Below are 22,340 nucleotides of genomic sequence, written 5' to 3'. Positions count from 1 at the left end.
ACTTAAGACCAGAAGCCTCCAGAGTAGGAAAAGCATTATGCTTTAACTCTGATTAGTGGAGTTCTAGGAAACCCCTCAGTTTGGCTTCACTTTTAAACACACAACTCATACTAGCCTTGGCCTAAGACAAACAGATGAAGTCACTACACTCAGCTAAGATGAAGAGGATATCAGTCAGTGTTCAGGCAAAACATATTATAAACTGTCTAACAAGAAGGTATTTCAACTGTTTCCTAAAATATTTCAATTAATAATCCAGATTAAAAAAAAAAAAAAAAAGAAGAAGAAAAAAAAAGCATACATATGTTTGATTCCCTTACTGAGTGCATCGTTTATGGTGCATGGAGACGATACTGAAGAGAACACAGTTACAGACATGCTTTAAGCTAGTAAGAAACAGTTGAGCGATGCAAAGAAAATCAACCCATGGCAGTTTTCTCAGCTAATACAGGTGCTGAAATCCTACACATGCCTCTGTGGTGCATGAGAGCACACATACAGAACTCAAACTTGTCTGCACGCTTCAGCATGTACTCAGAGACTAATACTACATACAAGGGAAACTATCAACCCTACTCTAGGTGACAGCATCAATACAGCTGTGTTTTTGTTCTAAAAATGAGCGTTAAAATATACACGCAGTGACAAAATGAACAAATATCTTACAGTTTCTGAAAACCAACAGCAACTACGGGTGTTCTAATGCAGACAAAACGCTGGCCAGTGGAAACTACAATTCCACAAAAGAGAATACAGTCAGTGTGACACAGCAGCTGCTCTGTAACCCCAGGACAGCCCCACCTGTTGCCAGCACCAACCTGTCAGGCCGTGACTGCACCTTTTTTGTCAGTCCTGGGACAGTCAGTATTTCTATGTTGCTATAAAACTAAAGGAAGCAAGGCAACCCGAACGGAGGGAGTACTGCCAGATCACTCAACCCCGAATTAGAAAGTGCTGTTTTTAATGGAAATTGCTTTTGAAGGGATAGCGTTGATCTCATACCATGGTGGGCTGTATAAAATATTTTAACATCTCCATAGCAAACTGAAGGTGTGAGTGTGGTACTGGCAGACACGTTTGCGTTATTTTTAACCTGTTAAAAGCCATTATGTTTAGCTCAAGCACGGGCCAGTGACTGCGCCTCGTGACAACCGCGTGTTCCCATGACTCGGGTACCTACTCTGCAAGCCATCCCCACGTTCTCGCGAGTTCCGCGCAGGTGGGGCGGGCACGCACTCATTGTAACCACCTGTGCCAAAAATACTCAGCAATACTTCATCTCTAATTGCACTCTTGGACTCTTCAAAAGAGACGCGTATTTCCCAGCACAAAACCGTAAATGGTTTCGGCCAGAAAACCACCGCCCTGCAACGCGCGAACAGCAGCGAGAGACCGCAGCGCCGCCACTCGCCCCGCGCCGGGCCCCGCCACGCTCGGCTCCGCCTCTGCCCGCTCCCGTACCACGGAGGGCGGGCTCTCCTCCACCTCCTCCTTACCCGTCGGTGCTCGCGCGCGGCCGGTGGCGGCGCTGCCCCGCGGCCCCGAGCCTCTCGCTTCCCGCGGCCTCCGCCTCCTCGGTGTCCCTGAGCGCCGCCTCTCCCGCGGCCCCCGGTTCCTCCTCGGCCGTGGCTGTCCGCGCTGCCGCTTTCGGTCGCCGACTCGGCCGCCTTATCTGCGCCGCCGGGCCGTCTCCGGCCGTGCCGGCCACCTTCCCTCCGGGGCCGGCTGCCTCCCCGTTCCGGCTGCATGGCCGGGCCGCTCCCTTCACCCGCGCCGCCTGCGGCCGGGACGGTCCGTGCCGCGCCGGTCCCCGCCTCCTCCCGGAAAGAGGCAGGCTGTGAGGGCGAGAGCGGGAAATGGCGGCGCTGCACGGCAGTGGCCCCGGCTGCTGCCCTGCTCGCGGCGGTGCGGCTCGCGCGAGCCACGTCAGTGCGCCCGACCGGGTCTGTGCCAAAACAGTGCGTTGTAATGTTTAGAAAACAATGATGTTACAGCTGTGTGAGGTTCGTTTCTGCACCGTGTGAGGAAAAAAAAGGAACCAACCCCTGTCGGACATCTAGTTGCGGGCAAGCCCGTGCAAAGTAAAGTCTGTCAGGCGTTCCTGCACGCGCACGGGCAGGGACTCCGAGTCCCTCCGAGCGAGGCTGTTTGCTCTGTTGTGCCTGAGCTAAAGTCCACGTGCCATGCCAGGGAGGTTTACCGAGCCCCCATCCCACAGTTACTGCACTGGTTTTCCCGTGCAAACTGTCATTTGGAAATACATGTTAAAATACCTGTTTTGACGGGGTTTTTAAACCCAGTAATCCTCACAGCACAGTGCTGCCAGAAAACCCACACTGTGAAATCATGGTTTATATATCTCTGCACTACTGCTGCCCATAGCAAAGACTGCTGCTAGGCCTTAATGCACTGCAAACCAGTAACATTAGCATGGTTTCAGTACTGCATGCAAGCAAATACATTTAGTAGGGGGGATGCATCAGCAGCAAGCACGTCACTAAGACACTGGAGCAATTCCATGTGCAGCCAACACCAGCCTGGCAGGCCCAGCACTGAGCTAGAGCTAATAAACCCCATTAAACCCAAGCTGTGACTGCATCTGTGGCACAATTCATCTGTGACATGAACAATCTGCCTGCAGATAGCTGTGAGCTGACTATATGTACAGATTTAACATCTCGCAGTAATTAGTACTTACAGCTAGCTCAAAAAAAAAAAAAAAAAAATCAGAAATATTTGGCAACAAATAACAAATTCATGACAACTCACAAGTTCATGCATCAATAATTTTGAGGCAGATAGCAAAGTCATGGTATTGTACATGTGCGTTTTGATTTTGTAATTTAATTCTGATCTCCCTATTATTATAATCTGTTGTGATAGACAGTTAACATAAATTATGTTACCATAGCACACTGAAGTCTCATTCGTAGACTGTTGCTCCGAGTTACAGAAAAATAAAGAACAAAAGGTAACACTATAATGTGTAACACTTAAAGTGTAACACTATAATGTGTTAACAGAGAACTATGAGGCACAAGAGGATGCAGTATGAGAAGCTATCCAAATGGTCAAAATGTCAGGAGATCTTTGCATGAGAGTTGCTTAGGTACTGTCAGTTTTCATAGGTGTCAGCAAAACAGTCCATTAGGGAGAAAACATGATGATAGTGAGAGTGATTTATTTGGTGATAATGGCTAAGTTTGTGTCATTGATTATAGGGAACTCATACCAAGCATGAAGAACAGCACTGGAGAAAGCAAAATGTATTCAAAAAAGATAGTAGGTGAATGTAAGAGTGCTGGTGTAAGATTGGCGCAAAGAAGAAAAACGAGACTGGAAGGAAAAGTGTGAAAAGCCTTCAAAAAGAAAAGAAGTAGCTAAGTTTTCATGTAACAGCAGAGAGGATCACTGTGAAGAGATGAGCTGTGTTTGGCTCCCCAAAATGATACATTTAGGGATCCCTTTGTGAGGACGCTTACCCTCACAATGCTCTTCTGTCTTTTGTTTATATATTAATTACAATGTATATCCATATCATCTGTGTTCTCCCTACTGAAGTCATTTCAGTCCAAGAGCAGTTGTGTTAGGGCAACAAGTTCTGCTTCTCCTTTTGCTCTGTGGTCTGCAGTCTACGTGGGATAGCTTCAGAAGTCTTTTCTAATTTCCAGTTTTAGGGAGGGTAAAAGATCTGATTGGGGAGCACACTTGCTCACTTACTGCCTATGGCAAAAGACAAAGCATTATAATTTCTACTCTCTTCTATTCTGAGAAGGGTGTCACATTTTAGGGAAGAAAAAAAAAAAAAAAGAAAGAAAGAAAAATAAAGAAAAAGAAATTCAGCCTTCTGTAATCTTCCCAACTTGCTGCAGAACCCCAAGTGTTAGGCATGGTTAGTGGGCATGGTGGGGATAGGTTGGTGTTGGACAATCCTGGAATCTTTTCCAACCTCAATAATTCTATGATTCTATGATTCTAATGTAGAAGGCAGCCAGTTAATAGAGGTTTATTCATGTGCCTGATTGACATTCATACTTAATGCCTTTTTGAGGCTGTCTCAAGGTTTTTCTGAAATCTCACTTGCCGTATAGCTACGAGCACTGGCAATGTTTCAGCTATGTTAGTTGTCAGGCAGAATGCACATCCCCTTTCTAGGAGCTCAGTTGACTAAGTTAGAGCTTAGCTGTCTGAGGTCAGCTGCCCTGCTAATAAGAACTGTTGTGAAGAAAGCAAGAAGCAAGGGCCTCCATCTCCTTTCTCCTGTAGATTTCTGCAGAGTCTAGAACCAGGATGAAAATTCTTCCCTCACTTAGGGCTTGTTGGGACTGCTGTGTCACTTCTGCTATTCTTGGCTGCTAGGCTGGCTCATGAGGCCAGAGAAGCTAAGCATACAGATGGTCGACATTCATATGTTATAATTACTGTGGTTATTGCTAGGCTACAAGGCCTATACATGAACTAAAATCCTGTTCAGCTACACTCAGTATGCATTATGCATAAACAGGATACAGACTTATGGACGTCTAAATATAAGACAGGAGATGACAGAGAGACAAAGCGGTGAAGCACCACTTCAGTCAGAGTCATAGCCAGTGGTCTCAGTACACTAGCAAGCTTACCGTTATCAAATCTCATCACAAGAGGTAGTCTTTATGGAATGTTTGAAGAAGAAATCTGGTCTACTTTTGTGGATACTTAAAAGACACTGGATAACAAAAGTGAAGGAAAAAATAAAATATAAAGTAAAATGACAGTGGAAAATATTGAGATTATTTTCTGAAAATTCAGCAAGTGGCTATAAAATATTTATATATTCAGCTGATGTTCATCTATTCAGGAGCCTGCTATTGGGCACTAAAATAGATGACAATGTGTGAAAACTACAGGCTGGAAAGCTTGCAGTTAATGCAAGATATTTGCAAAGACCAAAGAAAATAATGTTCCAAGAGTTAGGATGAAAGAGGAGTGGTATGAATGGATAGGAAGGACTACAAAAGAGAGATTTTGTATCCTGAAGACTTAAAAGTTGGACTTGGTGACCTATATGATAATTTTAGCTGAACCCGTATCAGTTACAAAAAAAAAAAAAAAAAAAAAAAAAAAAAGATCTTCTTACCTGTTTTTTTACTGAGTAGATGGCTGATAAATTTAAACATCCTTTTCTATTTCTGACTTTAAAAACCTAACATCTACTTGATTATTCCAAAATTATGTGGCCTACAAAGAGTAAGCATCAAACAAATGATTAACATCATCAGATGTGATGGAATAACTAAAAACCAGCAGAGATCTGTGAAAGAAGCTAATTGCCTGATTCAGGCATGCATTCTCAGAAACAAGAAAACAGCAGTGAAAAGTTACACCATATGAGAGAGACTGTAGGAAGGTATGGACATTAGAGATATATATATTAATATAACAACAGTGGTTTCATTTCCTTCTACTGCTTATGCAGTCTACAGTATTAAATTGTTTCTGTTGCAGTTTGTCACTGAGGTTATCCATTGATAACTCCCCTTCATTTTACTCATTTCTGTCCTCACCCAATCCTTCCAGCACTTCCACACCTTATCTTACTCAGACCTTCCTATAGGGAAAAGTCTTTTCAGCTAAACTTATTTTTCTGAAAACTTTTTTTTTTTTTTTTTTTTTTTTGTCCTTTCCTATTTGCTTAACTCTAAAAATTCACCAGCAGAGCACTTCTAACACCTAATTATTTACCAGTGCCACCGTGCCAGCATGGTTACTATCTCCCTATGCATCTTCAGTACCCCTGTGTTCCTTTTCTGCTGATGGATTCTGAAACAGTGACTTCCTCAAATTTTCTAGAGACCATTTCTGAAATTTTGACGTATCTTCTACACAGTGTTATAAGGAACAACACCATGACTCACTGTCTCATTACACTGCAAAACTTTAATGTCTGCCTTTAACAATATGTAGAGTGCCTCTTAAGGTATTAAAAATGTAAGAGCTTGTGTGATTGAACATCTTATGAAACAATAGTTGTTTTGATTGCATTTAGAAAAGTCATGAGTACATTGTCCTAGAACACGTGTATATTTTATTTAGTTCACAATGATAGAAACAGTTATGACAATACAGAAAGAGAACACAAATAATTTGATGGATTGCTTTGCAAGTGTTTCAAGGTATACCTAATGGAAGTCCGTGCTATTTAATGAGCTGCTTTCTTTTTCTCTTTTTTCCTTTTATTTTTACAGCTGCCTCCAAAAGATATACAGAAAACAATATGCAAGAGTGCTAAGATTCTGATAACCATTGATCAAGAAAAAGAATGGAAGTAAATCTATTCAGCAATTCTACTGTTATAAATAGTTCATCCATCAACCATAAACAGTTAGAAGGGCACAGCCTCTGGGAAGTTATTACTATTGCCACTGTAACTGCAATTGTAAGCTTAATAACCATAGTGGGAAATGTTCTTGTAATGATATCCTTCAAGGTTAACAGTCAGCTCAAAACTGTTAACAACTATTACTTGCTCAGTCTTGCCTGTGCAGACCTCATCATTGGAATATTCTCTATGAACCTCTATACCTCTTATATACTCATAGGCCATTGGTCTCTTGGAAGCCTGGCGTGTGACCTGTGGCTAGCGCTGGATTACGTAGCTAGCAATGCTTCAGTCATGAACCTCCTAGTCATCAGCTTTGACAGATATTTTTCCATCACAAGGCCTTTGACATACAGAGCTAAACGCACGCCCAAAAGAGCTGGCATCATGATCAGCCTGGCTTGGCTAATCTCCTTCATTCTATGGGCACCTGTAATATTATGCTGGCAGTATTTTGTGGGTGAACGAACAGTACCCCCTGAGGAATGCCAGATACAATTTTTATACGAGCCCATTATCACTTTTGGTACTGCAATTGCTGCTTTTTACATTCCAGTGTCAGTGATGACCATTTTATATTGCCGCATCTACAAAGAGACTGAGAAACGTACCAAGGACCTCGCTGAACTTCAGGGTTCTGAGTCTGTGGCCGAATTTGAGACGATAAAGCCTCGAAAAGCTTTCCTGAAGTCTTGCTTCAGTTGCAAGCAACAAAACTTAGTCAAAAGAGAGAGATGTCAGGCTTCCTGGTCTTCATCCAGTCGAAGTACATCAGCTACAGTGAAGGCATCCCAGGCAGTGAGCACGTGCACTGAGTGGGCTAAGGCTGACCAACTGACCACCTGCAGCAGCTATGCATCATCAGAAGAAGAGGACAAACTTGCCACTGATCCTGTTTTCCAAGTTGCATACAGGAGTCCATCTAAAGGTAAGGAAGAAGAATTTAATGAAAGGGAAAGTAAGGATATTGTTGTCAAAGACCAACCTGAAGAAAACGATTTTGAGACCCAGCAATACTTTTTGTCACCTGCCATCGGCCAAAAAAGTAAAAAATGTGTGGCCTACAAATTCCGCTTGGTGGTTAAGGCTGATGGCACTCAGGAAGCCAACAATGGTTGCCGTAAGGTAAAAATAACTCCTTGTTCTGCTGCTGTGTCGAAGGATCCTTCCATCAAAAGCATGGATCCAAATATAAATAACCAAATCACCAAAAGGAAAAGGATGGTTCTTATAAAAGAACGTAAAGCAGCACAAACTTTGAGTGCCATTCTTTTGGCTTTTATCATCACATGGACTCCCTACAATATAATGGTTTTGATCTCCACATTCTGCTCGGACTGCATTCCTCTGACATTGTGGCACCTTGGATACTGGCTATGCTATGTGAACAGCACTGTTAATCCCATGTGTTATGCTCTCTGTAACAAAACTTTCAGGAAAACTTTTAAGATGCTACTTTTCTGCCAGTGGAAAAAGAAAAAAGTGGAAGAGAAACTGTACTGGCAGGGCAATACTCGAATGCCATAACAACTCCTATATAAGAGATAAATGGAAAAATAGATATTAACATAGCCTAGTAAAGGACTTTTGATTCCGTATTTTCAAAGCTGTTGTTTTATATGTCTATGTGTTAAAAAAAATAGTCAGCAAAAAGTGATATTTTGCATGAAAGTAGTGTATTTGGGATAAAGAAGTCAGTGGTTGCTGGCAGGGTGTTCATGATTACGCAGTAGATCTGCATTAAAATTGTTGTGTTTGGGTTCTTCTGTCCTTTCTTTCAGCCTGAGAAATTGTAGTATGTCTTATAAACTTCTAGAAATTAGCACATGATTATCATCCAGTCATCAGGGCAGGTTATCCAGCCTGTCTCCTCTTAGTGCAGAACTGTTTCTTCCTATAGTTCCTTTTCTCCTTTCTGCTGTATTGTCTATTTATTTTTCAATGGAACAAGCAATGGAACACGTATTACTTCTGTTTTGAGACTTTTCCACATGCTATGGAATGAAATAAGGACTATTTAAAGAGGGAAATACTGTTATCAATACTAGGGAGATTGGGGAGTTAGGGAGATTCTTACTATTCCAAAAGAATACACTTACTACAGGAGAATGTAATACTATGAAAATTTGCACTTTAAGATGTCTTTTCTGGGGAGACAGAAGAAGGGCTCACAGGGAAGGAATCAGATAATGTATTTCATATAAGGAGGATCCAGTCCACATCTCACACATCCTGCAGTTACATCCCGCACATCTCAGTTCCATCCTGCAAGTCAGTGTTATCTAAACATGGTGATAGTTAGCAGATATCTATGAATTTGTATTTCTTCATTTCCTAATGCCTCAGAAGGATACATTTTAAATGTATGCAGTAGTGACAGTAGTACTGACCAGAACTGACTATAAGGACGGACACAGTTTGTCTATTTTACAGTGTGTGGGATATAAGTCAAATCCTTCTTGCAGTCTCTCTATTGCACTCCCCCTTGCAAGTGCACAAAAATGTGCATCAATGCCCTGCAAATTCACCTACCTATCACAAAATTATTGGAAGCCATGGCAAAATTGGTATTTCTGAAAGAAGAAATATTTTGTAAGTATTTCTCCATTATCTATATAAAAGTTTCGTGCTTTCATAGCACTTCTATCTCTAAATATCTTTACAAATACTAATCAGCATCAGGTGTTTGGAAATAGAAGTTTCCCAGTCCAGCAGAACTTTGTCTGCTGCAACACTGGGGGCTGGAGACAATCCCACCTGCGGCTGTGGCTCCTGGGACTCCGGGTACAGCTGCAGTGAGCTGATCACCTGTCCAGTAGCTGAGGTTTGCCAGGGCTTTGAATGCAGTAAAGACATTCATGTGCCTATCTGGTATCTGTGTTAGACTGGCAGAAGTCATGCATCCTTGACAAGTAAGTATGTGAAGGCAGGGCTGCTTTTAGCACAAAGCCACTGACTGAATGGAAACAATGCCTGGCTCATAGTGGTAGAAAAATATGCTAGTGGTGACAGGATTCATGAGGAGTGAAATTTTAAAGTACACAAATACTTATGAGTAACAGAGAAAGAATTTCACGCACCTCACTGAGTCCACCTCAAAAGTTCAGATTCAGTTCTAGCCTCTATCAAAATTCAGGGTGAGATGCTCTGAAGTAGAAATTTGGGCCAATGTTTATTTTTTTTAGCTATTATACACATTAGGGGGACAGTGCAGCAGTGATGAGACCCAGCTGCATATTTCAGGGATCACGTTAGTTCATCCTGAACATAACACTGCTCCCAGCAGAATCATTCATATAATTTATTATTGTATCATCAACATATTTCCCTGCAGATATATAAATCCTTCATGTCAGCAATCACAGTACAAGTAATTAATATTTTTTATCCTCAATCTCCAGAGGGAAAAACTGTCAGTGAAAGATTAGCAGTGTAGTAATGTAAAAATACATTCTCGGAGTTCACTTGATTGATCTTTTACACACCACACTGTGCCTAATACTTTGTGTGCATTAGCATATGACTACTTATTAAAAGAATGCATTGGTCTTTTCAAAGACCCTTTCATCAACTTTCCTCTGTCACTACCAGAGCTTTTTCTGTGTGCAGTAACTACGTACGTGTCAGTTATTACAGTAGGTAACTTTATACTACATTGGTTTGGACATTCAGTAAACTGTGTTTGATTTTTAGCAAATGAATGCCCTCTGTGGCATAAGCTGTAGTTAAAGGCAAAATTCATGAGATAGTAACTATTGCTGCTACCTGTGATGTTGTTTCTAAAGTAAAGCATTGGCTTCTACTTCTAAAATTAAATTGAATATATTTTGTTGGTTTTGGCTTCTGTTGAACTAGAGTGCTATGTAAATGTTTATGGACTCTGTGCTTAGTAAATGTATTAGAGTAGATGGTGATGGATGCAACAATGTTGGTTCACTATAATTGTGAAACGTGTGCTCAAACTATGCTGCTAACACTTCACAGTGCGAGACGTTACACTGCCAAACCTGGGTACATTGTAAAGACCTGGAATTATATTAAGAGGTGTTTGTCGCTTTATTGTTATGTGAGATGTTTACCCTTAAAAAAAAAAAATAAGAAACCACAAAAACTCATTAGAGTGTGAGTTAGTATTTAGTTTCTTAATTTTATTTTGTTTTCTAGCTCTATAAAGGCTCCTTTAAACATGTCGTGGGGCTTCTGCAATGTAAAACAATCTCATTATCTGTATTTCTCTTTTAATGAACCTTTTACTGATCCTTTAATTAATTATGGTCGTGGACTTATGAAAAGAACTTTTTCTTAAACTGCACTTTATTTATACATGCATATGCATATATTTGTCTATATATCTATGTATGTATTATCAATATAGTTGTATGAACATACATCCCCAAATAAGCTTTTCAGAGACCTTGCACATTTAAATATTTTTGAATATTGAATTTTCCCACAAAGGAAACAGAGGTATTGTTTTTGTCACTCCTTTTTTATGTAAGCAAGTCTCCCCGTGAATCTCAGAAACCCATTCGTTTTACATAAATACACTTTATAAAGCCTTGAAAGAGTTCACAGAACTGGGGAAGGCTGAAATGAAGAGATAAAGAGTAAATACAGCGAGAACCTGTAAAATATTTTCCCATTAACTTAATTCTATAATTTAGTTACTGATCATAATTGTTCTAATGTATAATTATTCTATGCACTTCAATTAACAATTGCTGTTAATTGCTGAAAGGTATTTTTGTATGTGGAGTTTTGTTCCTCATCCCAGTTGTACCCATAGCATGAACTGCATTGGTTTATACGAACTTGAGGATTCCAGAGATGCAGAGATGTACTTAAGCAAAAATCCTTAATTGTACTTCCTTATCACCCTATATATTCTGTTCCAGTTTTAGAGTCGAGCCTCACAAAAAGTCCCAATTTCTACTTTTAATTATTTAATGAATTATTTCTGATCATTTTATCTCCTACACAGAGCATTTTGAGAAATCTGTATCATTGCCTCCTTGTCAAATTCCACACATGATCTATGTCAAATTAATTGAACTAATACATCTTAATGCAAACATCCCTAAGGACAGTCATACACCTGAAAGAATAAATAAGGCACTGGGAGGTGGTAAGTATATTAAACCTAAGTCAGAAGTCATTTTAACAATTAAAAAATCTGATGCAAGTCTGGAAGATAGTGTTTTCTCTTAGAACACAGTTATTATGGAATCAGATACTTAGTTTGAAACTCAGAATTGAATACCTGCAGACTGTCACTAGACTGTATTTTGAATAGAATTTTGTAAAAACAGTTCCTTACCTTTAGTAGGAAACAGTTTCCTATCAGCCCTTCACAGTTTGGGATTTCTAAAATCTTCATATCGAATAAGAATATTTGGCCATCACTTTCCTCAAATTACTCTGTGATATTATACTCTGACATAGGCACTTCTACTCGCTCTGGATTATTTGCTTTAGGAAAACAAAGTAAAAAAAAAAAAAAAAAAAAAACTGAATTATGTAATTTACCTCTGGGATTAATTTTCTTTACTTTCTATAGAGATAGGAGTAACATGAAGGAGTCACCTGGGTATTAGGAAACCAAATGACTTTCCTCCGATGTTCGTAACAGACGAGCTGGAGTTACCATTTTCTGTATACTCAGTGGCTTCTCCATTTGAAATGTACTTCCAAACCTGAGCTCCAAAACAACACGTCCTTCTCTTTGAAAGCTCTAAGAAAGAAGTGTTGATGAGTGGATTGGAATATTCCTAATTATTTTCATCCTCAATCCAGCTCTTAGAGTAGTTTCCATTCTTTCTTCATTTAGAAGCATGGAACATACCACACTCCATGACTTCCATTAAAGTCAGTGCTTGAACTGTTAATGTTTGTCATGTTTTTGTCTGCAGATCTATCAATACCATTTATTACTATATGCTAATCTAATTCCCATACTGGAATTCAGTGTCAGCAGAGGTCTGTAGGACTCCAGTTTACACTAGAGAGTGCCTCCACTAGAGAGTGGACAGCTGGATTTGGGCTGGTGATGCCTGAACTGTTCATGGAGCGTATTCCACAGGTCCTTTCCTCCAAAATCCTCCAAGCAGGATGAGCGAGCTGCAGAGCAGGTTATTTGCCTTTGAGGATCAGATACAGCCTGCTGGCTTTCAGCTGGATGTTTCCATGTCAAGATTATTTGTGCTGTTTTTTGGTAGTAATGTTAGAATCTGTCTATCTAGATGGGAACTTGATGGGTAAAAGCTATGGGAGACAGCAATTTTCTTGTATCTTCATTACAACCTTTGGAGGTCTCCTGATGCAGTTGCAGCAGAATCCACATTATTTGACTTGATTACATCAATTCAATTCATAAATTCATTCACTTCTTGCTCTATTATACTTCTTTTTTTTAATCACAATTTGAAGGCAAAACATTACCTGCTGCAAAATATGCATATACACTATATTGGCCTCACCTGCACAACTTACCTGTATCTTTTTCTGAAAGTGTTACAGTGCAATGTAAAAAATAGAATTTTCTTTCATGACTTCTCCATTTTCCAATTAATTTCTCAAGTAATCATGCCAGTCTTGGTCTTCTCTAAACACAGTACAGTTTATTTGTCTCTAAATTAATTTTCATGGCAGTGACAGGATCCCATTTTTTAATTAAAAAGCAGAACTTCGCCAATATCTGTTGCCTGAGTTTCTGCAACTGAAAATCTACAATAAAATACAAGATATTCTAATTGTTATCCTGGCAATTTGTAGAATACAAGAATGAAAACTCTTAAGTAGTAATTCAGCTATTCCAATTATATTGAAAAGTGTGAAATAGAAGATTCTAAGTAACCCCATCATTTGTACAAGTAAACAGGATCTTCAAGGTTACCAAAACCGAAATGCTTTTATTTATGATTTTAAAATAGATGAATTCATCATGAATTTAAAGGCTTTCTCTTTGTGTTACAATCGAGAAAAAAAGACATTGTTTAAGTAAGCTCAAGGTTGAGTACCAAAACAATTGAAGCCAGCACATGTAAAGTAATGCCAACACTGTTCTTATCGCACAATGGTACTAAAAACAAAAAACAAACAAACAAAAAGCTTTAGTATTTCATGGAACAAGAGGAAAAATTGGAGCTGTGGGCTAGTAGCCTTTACTTGGCCTTGGACTAGTAGCTTTTAGTGGGAAAGCTGATGAGGCTATTAGCTCTGGGTGCTTTAATAAGAAAGAAGAAAATACTGTTCTGAGTAATTCATTAGATATGGAACCATTAAAGAAGCATTTGGAGATAAGGCTCCTACCAAGTAAAAATATTAAAATATCTCTCACTAAAGGTAAAAAGGAAAGGCTTTATGCTACCGTATGGTACGCAATACTCTCTGATAAGCATTTTGTAAATATAGGTACTTCCCTTGAAATTTCCTTCCTGCATAATTTGTGAAGATGTGCAGTTAATGATGAACATTCATCCTGGAGCAAAACCTTCTAAAATTCATGTGTATGTATGCGTATCTGCTATATCTCCCAGATTTCACACCTAACTCCTCCTACGGCCAAAATACTATAAAATGGGTAGTGTAAATCTTTTGTTAGAGATTATCTTTCTCGTTTCTGTGATTGGTAGATATCTATATGGTTTAGGTCCAGTCCTGGGCAATATGTGATCACAAACCCCTTGCAGGAGCTAAATTTTTCATCACAAATATTATTTAATTAGTGTGATTTTACTTCAGTCACTTGACAAAGAACCCCTGTCCCATTTAAAGGATACATGGCTCACCTACAGTTCCTCCTTCTGACACGGACAACAGTTAGTTGCATACAGTGGGCTGTGTTCAACAGGTTTGACCATCATCCATGAAAACTTGCATAAATGCTTCTTGCTGCAGTCCTTTTGCCAGTATATCACGTTCCTACGGTTTAGATTTGCCCCAGCACATGCATCATACCACCAGCCTCCCCCAGGAATACCATTGTGTTCTAGTTTGGCACAATTCTGAAAGTAATTGTCATTGTCTCTGTCTTTGGTGGTGAACTTCTGGTTGTCGTGGAGGTAAGCTTCTGTGTCCAGAGTTAGAGCATCAGTAGCATTGCCTCTGTATAGGCCAACCTTGATTCGGTATTGAGCTTCTTCATCTTCAATACAGAATGGTTCGTACTGTCCCCATTTGATTTCAGCATTTAGGTCTACAAGTTTAACTCCAAGTACATATTGCACAGAGCCGCCAGTTAATTGATGCATGTATTCATTTCCTAACCAGTGGTTGTCATGAACAGAGCCAAACCCATATTTGTAATCGTGCCACGTTTTATCAAAGTCGACAGTACTGTTGGCTGTAATGTGCTGGATTACTGTCCAGCCACCATCCTGCATGTTACAAGAGACAACAATTGGGTCTTCTTTTGGATGGATGACGTAAAGACCATCTCCGGAATTTCCTCTGGAGTGCTGAAAAATCTCAAAACAATCCCTTAGATAGTCTAAGTAGGGAAAAAAAAAAAAGAAAAAAGAGTTATAAATTAAATTTCTGTTCAATTTTTTTTTTTTTTTTTTTTTTTTAAACTCTGCCCTCCAGAGTAAGTGCATGATTGCCTTGATCTGGCTGGAAACTGAGTCAGACTGACTTCAGCCCAACTGAAAGGCATGCACTTGGCAAAAAGGGGATGATTTGAGGGCAGAACACACTGAAAAGTTCCTGAAAGGTGTTGTTGTATTTTGTAATACAGAAGTATGTGATTTTATGTATGGTGGAAGTATGATTGTAAAGCCAAAATGTACAAATACACTCTTCCTCCAGTTGAAATAGTCACTCACTTGCTCCTAAGAGGCATGTGATTATACTAGCAAATACTTGTAATTTGTATTTAACAAAGAATTTTTAATTTATATTTAATGAAGACTTAATCATTTTATGTTTCTATTGAAAAATTTCTTAAAGATCACCTGTGATGTAATATGACAGTTTTTTAGAGCTAGGAAATTCTAAGCTCTGTCCTGACGATAACTGATAGGAATTTAGATACTGTATTTAGAACTCAGCTGCTTTGTTTTCACCAGAAGCATTCTTCTGGAAGGCTAGAATATTTCAGGGAAAGCACAGGTTTTTTTCAAAAAATTGTCAAAAAACAACAAAGGAAAAATATTTCCAAATATAAAAATAATAATAAGCTCAGGAAAAAAAAAATACTTTTCCTTGATAAAAGCATTGACCAGAGGCTCCCTGCTAATCCTTTACTGAACACATTCTTCCCTGGTTATAAGCTGTCACACACAATGAGGACAGCTAAATTTTTAATCAGCCTTTGTTTAGTTAGGGTGAATTCTGTTACGCTAAAAATGTTCTGTTATTATTCTGTGTAAGATAAATCTTCCGGTTCTCAATTGTTTTAGAAGCTTTTCAGCTGCAAATTTATCTCCTAGAATGTGAATTAAATTTACACATTGTACTGCAGATGGCCTTACTTGATGCCTCTGATTTATCCATAGTCTTTTTAGAAACACTTCTGCCGATGAATTCAATGATTGAACTTGTAGCATTTCGTTTCCATTAATCTAGACTTCCATCTTTGGATTTTTGTAACTGGTAAGTCCTAACCTTGAAGTAAAATCTGGAATTTCATACTTTATTTTTTATCCCATCAGTATTACTTAAGAATATCTGATTATTTTTTTTCTGTAACATTCTGGCTCTTCGTATTGACATTTCTCTACATTATGTAAAGAATGGAATTTTATCAGTACATTCCTACTGTTGTTTTGGTATACTTAGTAATACCAATACTTAATAAGTACACACTTAGAAGCAAACATTCCCAGACTCCTTTGACTTTACTGTTTACTTTTCTACCTAAGTCATCGCCCTTTTCAGCTTTTACTGAAATTACAATGCCTTCTCTGATTTAATATCAGGGTATGAAGAACTGTAATGCAAACTCTGAAAAGTCCAGCTGGACTAAACTTGTTGAATACTATTATGCATAGCATCCTCACTGTGTTAAATATAGCCTTTTATATCTGATATTCAGACATTTTCTGGTGCTCTAAGGCACTCAGGGCAGATTTACAGAAGCACATAGGCTTTCTGAGGTCTTACTTCTAGGCTTTTCATTGCCAAACAGAATCTCCAGACATGAATAAAATACTTTGTCTCAATACTATCTGCAAGAAATTATCACGCATCCTAAAAGAGAAAGACTTCAAATGCAGTCACATAAAGCTGGACCACAGTTTTCAGAGCATTCCTCTGGTAGACAGTCTGACTCCAAATCTGATCCTGCAAGTTTAGAGAATGGTCATTTAAGTAGACAGAGGTCTTCAAGCCAGCAATACACACAGTGACACTTGTATTTACCCAGTGAATGTTATTCATGCAAAACAGAACAGCTTCTATCAACCACATGAGAAAACTATTCAAGCTGGTTGTTGCAGAATTAATTTAAAAAGTGAATTTTATAGACCCTCAAATGCCAGCAGTCAAAGGAGGAAACTAAACCAAATACACTGCTCACTTTGTCTGCATTTTATGTGGGATTTACTCCAGCAAATGTATTAGAAAGCCTACCAAGTTGGACCTTGCAAGCTAGGTAGGCAGAGCAATATCTCTATTAGTTGTAAGTATCAATGAGGTTCAGGTCCTGGCGTGACAGATGTAATCCAGACATGACTGTCAGTGAATAATTCTTAAAAGGCAACAAAATATTTTTTAGAAAAATATTTTTAACTGTTAATTCCTCTTGAATTAGGTGTCAGCTGAGCAAGAGATTTGAAGATTTTGAACTTTGGGACAGGACACGTTATATTTCAAAGTACTGTTGCAGAGCAAACTTTCAAATATGCTGAAAACATTCCACAAAGCGATACAGTAAAGCACCGCACACACCCAGATTGCTCACTCACCCTTCATGAGTACCTTTATCATTGATGTTAGCCAGTCTATCATAATCTCTTTGAGACAGAAGGTGGGCATTAGCCAAGATCACTGCCTCTTTGGTGGTCACCAGCACAGTGCAATGGGAGAGGAAGATCAGAACAAATCCCGCTGAACTCTTCAACAGCATCTTTCTTCAGAATCAGCCCTCCTGCAACAATCCACAGCTATAATACAGACTGCAACTGAAAATGGAAACGTTTATGACCTTTAGTACAGTCCTCTCTCTTTTAGGAGAAAGGTATTGAAACACCTGGTTTCAGTGAGAGCCTCTGTCAAAAATGGCTTCTTCCATCTTTCAAGTGCATCTCCCTTTCCTGATGCTTCACAGTACTTCCAGCCGGTGGTTGTTCTGACATGGAGCCCTGTGTTGTATCACTTACACTGTACCTAAAACAACCTAATTATCTGTAACAAAACGTAACAGAAAATAATGTAATGACATACCTTAAAAGGACGTCTTACATCCATCAGAACTGAAGTTTGCTTATTCCCCATGTATGTGAATAATATTGAAGCAGAGGCACTGATGGACAAACTGGCACAATCAGGAGCACTAGCTCTTCCAACTCTCTGGATTTCAAACAACACTCAATCCCATGCCTTTCTAGTACCATGAATATTCCCATACACTGGAGAATTCACTTCAGCAATTCTGGACTTGATTTTGGATGAATTTCCATCCATAGCTATAAAGAACAGGTCACAGGCTTAACTCACAGGCTTAAATCAGATATGGAAAAAAAGCTCAATAAACAAAACAAAAAGGAACTCTTTCACTTTTCTTCAATCTCAAGACACACAGGGGTTCAATATTTGGAATCAAAAGTGCTTTGAGCCTCATTTTGTCCTCCTTTTTGGGTTACTTCTTTAGTAACTCTTCATCCAATACAGAAAGAAGTCTCAGGCTGTTATTGGGGTCCTCACCTAAACACATTCCAGTCTGACTGAAGTATTTCTGTATCAGTGAAAGCTCAAACTGAATCGGAATAACATCTCCCATGCTCTCCAAGGACAAATTTGCTTAAAATTTAGCCAAAGCCTTTACATCATATATGGTTGGACTTATAGGTCATTTCCAACCTTGTGATTCTATGATTCTGTGATCAAGGCTGAATATATATCTCTAGCAAACAGCTCTTTGGTCAGAGCATATTTCCTGCCAGCGTCAGCACAGAGCCTACACAGGCCAGATCCTTTCTCCACAGTGGTTTACACTGCAATAAAGCCACACTCCTTATGAATCTAAAGATTCAGCAGCAGATCCAGTAAAACAGTTTTCCAGAGTGAAAAAGCATTGAACACATTTTTAAAAATGTTCAAGATATATCACTGTAATAGAAGTCAGGCTTGAGAATTGGTTTTTGTACTTACCAGGCAGAAAAACAGCAAAACAGAATTTGCTTATTCTACTTACAGCTATACAGTAATAATTCTGATTTACTATTAACATACAATTTCCTATTACATCCAAAGTTGGTTATTTGACATTGAGATACTATAAAAAAAAAAAATTCAGCACATGGTTTCCCCTACAGCACTTAAGTTCTGTTATGTTTGCATTTCCTACTGTCATGTACCCCCTTCACTGAAAGCTTCTATTATTATTTTTAAAATTATTAGAAATGACTGTAAATCTAAACCTATCCCACCAACATTATAAAACGTTAGGAAATCTGTATTCGGACCTAAAGCTTCCAGGTTAGCTGTTTCTTTCTTCTAGCATTTTTGAGCAAGTCAGTCCTTTTTCTTCCCTCACATTTACTGAGTCCATTGAAATAATTTACAGATTCAATTAGTTCTAGAATAGAAATTGGTATTATAAGTTATTAAGAAAGCAACTGAGGAAAACAGCAGGAAGATACCTTACCTCTTACAGTGAAGCTTGACAAAGAAACAAGTGCACACGAATGTATGAGCTCATACTCTACAGTTGTACTTTGCCTGCTACTCAAGTTCAGGTGAATAAATCAGCTCCAACACACTATCTCAAATGTAGAAGCGCAGCAAAACTGCTTCTTCATTATTTCACTCTGGTGGACTTTGCTCTGACATATAACATCTGCAAGTAAGAATATATGAATCATAAAGAACAAAGTTCTTCCATAAGGATTAAAATAACAGCATAACTAAATTAATTACTTAGATTAATAAATAGATCAATTATTTTCCCAATTAATGAATAAACATAGCAAAGAAATTTTATTTCAGAAAATTATGTATGTTGTTTATACACCTGAAGTTAGATGCTGAAAAGCACTACATCATTTTGCACTGGTAAATTGACGAGATGCTGTATTGCTAATCACATTTAAAATCCTATAGTCAACTTGTTTTTAAAGCATAAGGAACAAATCAATCAAACTGACCCCAAACCATCTTGTTCCTTCAGGCTCATTCACATCAAAGCATGAAATTAAAACATAAAGCACTGCTTCAAAGCTATAAAAAGAGAAAAAGCAAAAGCAGAACAGGCTGGTCAATAGGTTTCTATTTTAGTTTATTTGGATTATCAAGAGTTGATTAACATTCATTTACATCAAAAAGGTAATGAAGTAGATGAATTAATTGTCACCGTATTTTCTTGTATCTGAAGGTTGTGTTATCTATCTGAATGACTTCTAGATGACATCTAAACTAGAGTAAGATGAGCCAACACATTTGTACTCTTTGATCCAACCTGCAGCCCAGTTTGAACACTTTCTACTCTGAAAAAAAAAAAAACAATTAAAATGTAGAAAACATGTAAGTCCTGTGTAAGTTTTACTTGAGGATTTGTTCTATGCGTAATTCCTGTTCAGTTATTTATTCTCAGTGAAATCACAACATATGCAATATATTGCAACAATGAAATACATACATTTAACAGAATGTATTATGAAAGATTTATCTATAACATTTAAAACTCATTGATATTTCTTTTCATTTTTAAAGAACAAATAACACTTTACTATACATGTGAATGACCACAAGGAGTCAGAACAGTACCTTTTCTCTGGCACTGGTCAATCACAGAGAAAAGCTGAAGAACACACATTCCATGCTCATTGCATTATCACAGATTTATAGAATTGTTTGACGCTTAAAGGTCATCCAGTCCCCTGCAAAGAACAGTGACACCCACAGCTACACCTGGTTGCTCAGAGCCCTTCCCATTCTGACCTTGAATGTCTCCAGGAATGGGGCTTCCACCACAACATATTTAACACGTGATGCACAAGTAATTGCTCACCACTCCCCAAATGATGCCAAACTAGCCCCCCGAGCAGCAAAGAGAGAGATCACAAACTCCCAACCCCTTCAAAACTCTTTCCACTTGATATCATATGGTACAGAATATCCCTCTGGCTTGCTTAAGTTAGCTGTCCCAATTCCATTCTCTCCCAGCTCCTCAGGTCCTTCACTGTGACTAGCCTTGGCTCAGTAGGCAACTATAAACATCATTGTGTTATCAACATTGTTTTTCTCCTAGAACCAAAACACAGCATCATGCCAGACATTCTGAAGAAAACAGTTCCATCCCAGTTGAAACTAAGACGCTGATATTCATGTTTGATGTATTTGACTTCTAGTTAGTATCAAGCTTTATAGGTAGTGACTAGAGTATGAAAACACTGTGCTGTATCTTATTAAATAATAATACTTTGAAGGCATACAGATCTTGCTGAAATAACATACTAAGGAAGGGCAGAAGGTGTCTTCCCACTCTAACAATTTAAAATATACTTCAGAAAATACCACTGACTTTAATGGTGGCAGGTTTCCTATCGCCTAGCTATAAATTGGGATATATGTTTGTTTTGTGCCTTTGATTTCTGCATTTTCCATCACTGTATACCTCCTCCCCTTTTTATTTACTACCTTCCTCTTTGCTTCTCTTTGATTTCCACTCTTCTATCTCAACTGGAAGAGTAGAAATGAAGTGGGAAGCATTTAATTAGAAGAGAGCAGGTAACAGCAGCTGTTTACTTGTGCTGAGAAAGGCAGCTATTTATGTACCTGAAAACTTCGAACAACAGAAACCATTACATATTACACCTCAGTGGGCATGAGTGACAGGCTGGGTGAGGGGACTCTGCAAGGTTCAGGGAACGTATCATACCTGGTGTGCTTGGCTGTGTTCCTCTGTGAAACGGGCCAGTCGCAGGGCAATTCTGGCATACGACCTGTCCTGCAGCTCTGCCAAATGAACCACCTTTCCCTAGCCTTTTGGCTATGTCCTCAAAGTGCTGGGTTTAATTTCTGTGAGTAATTAGGCAGTTTTTAGTTAACATCATTTTCTAATTATATTAACAATTATACGTTTGTTCCAGCAAATACTGTAGTTGTTCTGAGTATCTATGATATTCTGCTCTTGGTCAAGTATTTTGAGAATATTTTTTTAGTCCTGAAAATGATGTAATCATGGTAAGTTAGGACTACTTTACATTGGTAAGGTTTTGTATCGTATACAGGTTTTAAAATAATCATTATTGTATTGACTTGTTAGCCATATTAATTAAGATATTTAATGTCTCAACCCAGTAACCGCATATTCCTTCTCCATAATATGCTGACATTTCAATTATTCCTCTGAATCTGCTTGCCTTTAATTGGCAAATATTATTTTAATTATTCCAATGCAACTCTTCTTATTTTTAAGTTACTTTTAAATAGTTCTGTTTATTTTAACAAGTATTTAAACAAATATTTAAACAAATTAACTTACCTTTAAAAAGGGAGAATTTGACTGAAACTGAACAACTTACTTCATCAGGCTCTGACATTAGTTGCAAAGACAACCTGGATACCATAGGACAGCTAATCGGCCTGTTTTTGTAAGGGATGTGAAAAGCATTCCTATCTGACCAATACAGTGAAGTTATCAGTTCCAGCAAGGGCAAAGCAGCATTACTTCAAAAGTTAATTTAATTTAACTTAGGAGCTTGGGTACAAATATCAGCAGGTGCCAGTAAATATTATGGCACAGAGTGTGGCACAAGCTAGAAACCTGTGTATCCAGGTACTTCAAAAGGCTTCAAACGGGATTTGTGGATCAGTACTGTTG

The 22,340-nt window shown here is 38.6% G+C and overlaps 3 protein-coding genes across 10 annotated transcripts in view; 1 reads left to right on the top strand and 2 right to left on the bottom strand.

Annotated features, from left to right (window-relative positions):
* The window catches only part of AVEN (apoptosis and caspase activation inhibitor), an 87,490-nt gene extending 85,726 nt beyond the window's left edge, over positions 1 to 1,764 (bottom strand). The window contains exon 1 of the mRNA XM_042883342.1: positions 1,497 to 1,764. Coding sequence (XP_042739276.1) covers positions 1,497 to 1,748 — 252 coding nt within the window. The 5' untranslated portion in view covers positions 1,749 to 1,764. The remainder of the gene's footprint in view (positions 1 to 1,496) is intronic.
* Positions 1,765 to 6,114: 4,350 nt separating this feature from the next.
* On the bottom strand, positions 6,115 to 21,948 carry LOC122179800 (fibrinogen-like protein 1-like protein). 8 transcript variants are annotated; one of them, XR_006178831.1, is made up of 9 exons: positions 20,282 to 21,948; positions 19,832 to 20,001; positions 19,663 to 19,735; positions 19,164 to 19,355; positions 17,276 to 17,982; positions 14,146 to 14,846; positions 11,942 to 13,081; positions 11,676 to 11,827; positions 6,115 to 7,280 (listed from the first exon to the last, which is right to left on the bottom strand). XR_006178831.1 is itself a non-coding variant. In XM_042870945.1 (6 exons), the coding sequence occupies exons 5-6, from the start codon at positions 17,421 to 17,423 to the stop codon at positions 14,146 to 14,148; spliced, it is 849 nt and encodes a 282-aa protein (XP_042726879.1). In that variant the 5' UTR covers positions 17,424 to 17,982; positions 19,164 to 19,355; positions 19,663 to 19,735; positions 19,832 to 20,001; positions 20,282 to 21,948; the 3' UTR covers positions 13,330 to 14,145. The 8 variants fall into 8 exon arrangements, 1 of the variants encoding a protein (XP_042726879.1); XR_006178835.1 differs by having other exon boundaries at positions 11,676 to 13,081; positions 17,276 to 17,444; positions 17,741 to 17,982; XR_006178833.1 differs by having other exon boundaries at positions 11,676 to 13,081; positions 20,282 to 20,394; positions 21,396 to 21,948.
* CHRM5 (cholinergic receptor muscarinic 5) lies at positions 6,299 to 7,885 on the top strand. The gene has a single exon (XM_042870912.1). The coding sequence runs from the start codon at positions 6,299 to 6,301 to the stop codon at positions 7,883 to 7,885; it is 1,587 nt and encodes a 528-aa protein (XP_042726846.1).
* Positions 21,949 to 22,340: the final 392 nt, after the last annotated feature.

Source organism: Lagopus leucura, unplaced genomic scaffold (genome assembly GCF_019238085.1).
Source record: "Lagopus leucura isolate 7727_CA_CO unplaced genomic scaffold, USGS_WTPT01 Super-Scaffold_1, whole genome shotgun sequence".
NCBI classification, from domain to species: domain Eukaryota; kingdom Metazoa; phylum Chordata; class Aves; order Galliformes; family Phasianidae; genus Lagopus; species Lagopus leucura.
This window is presented reverse-complemented; position numbering and strand designations above follow the sequence as displayed.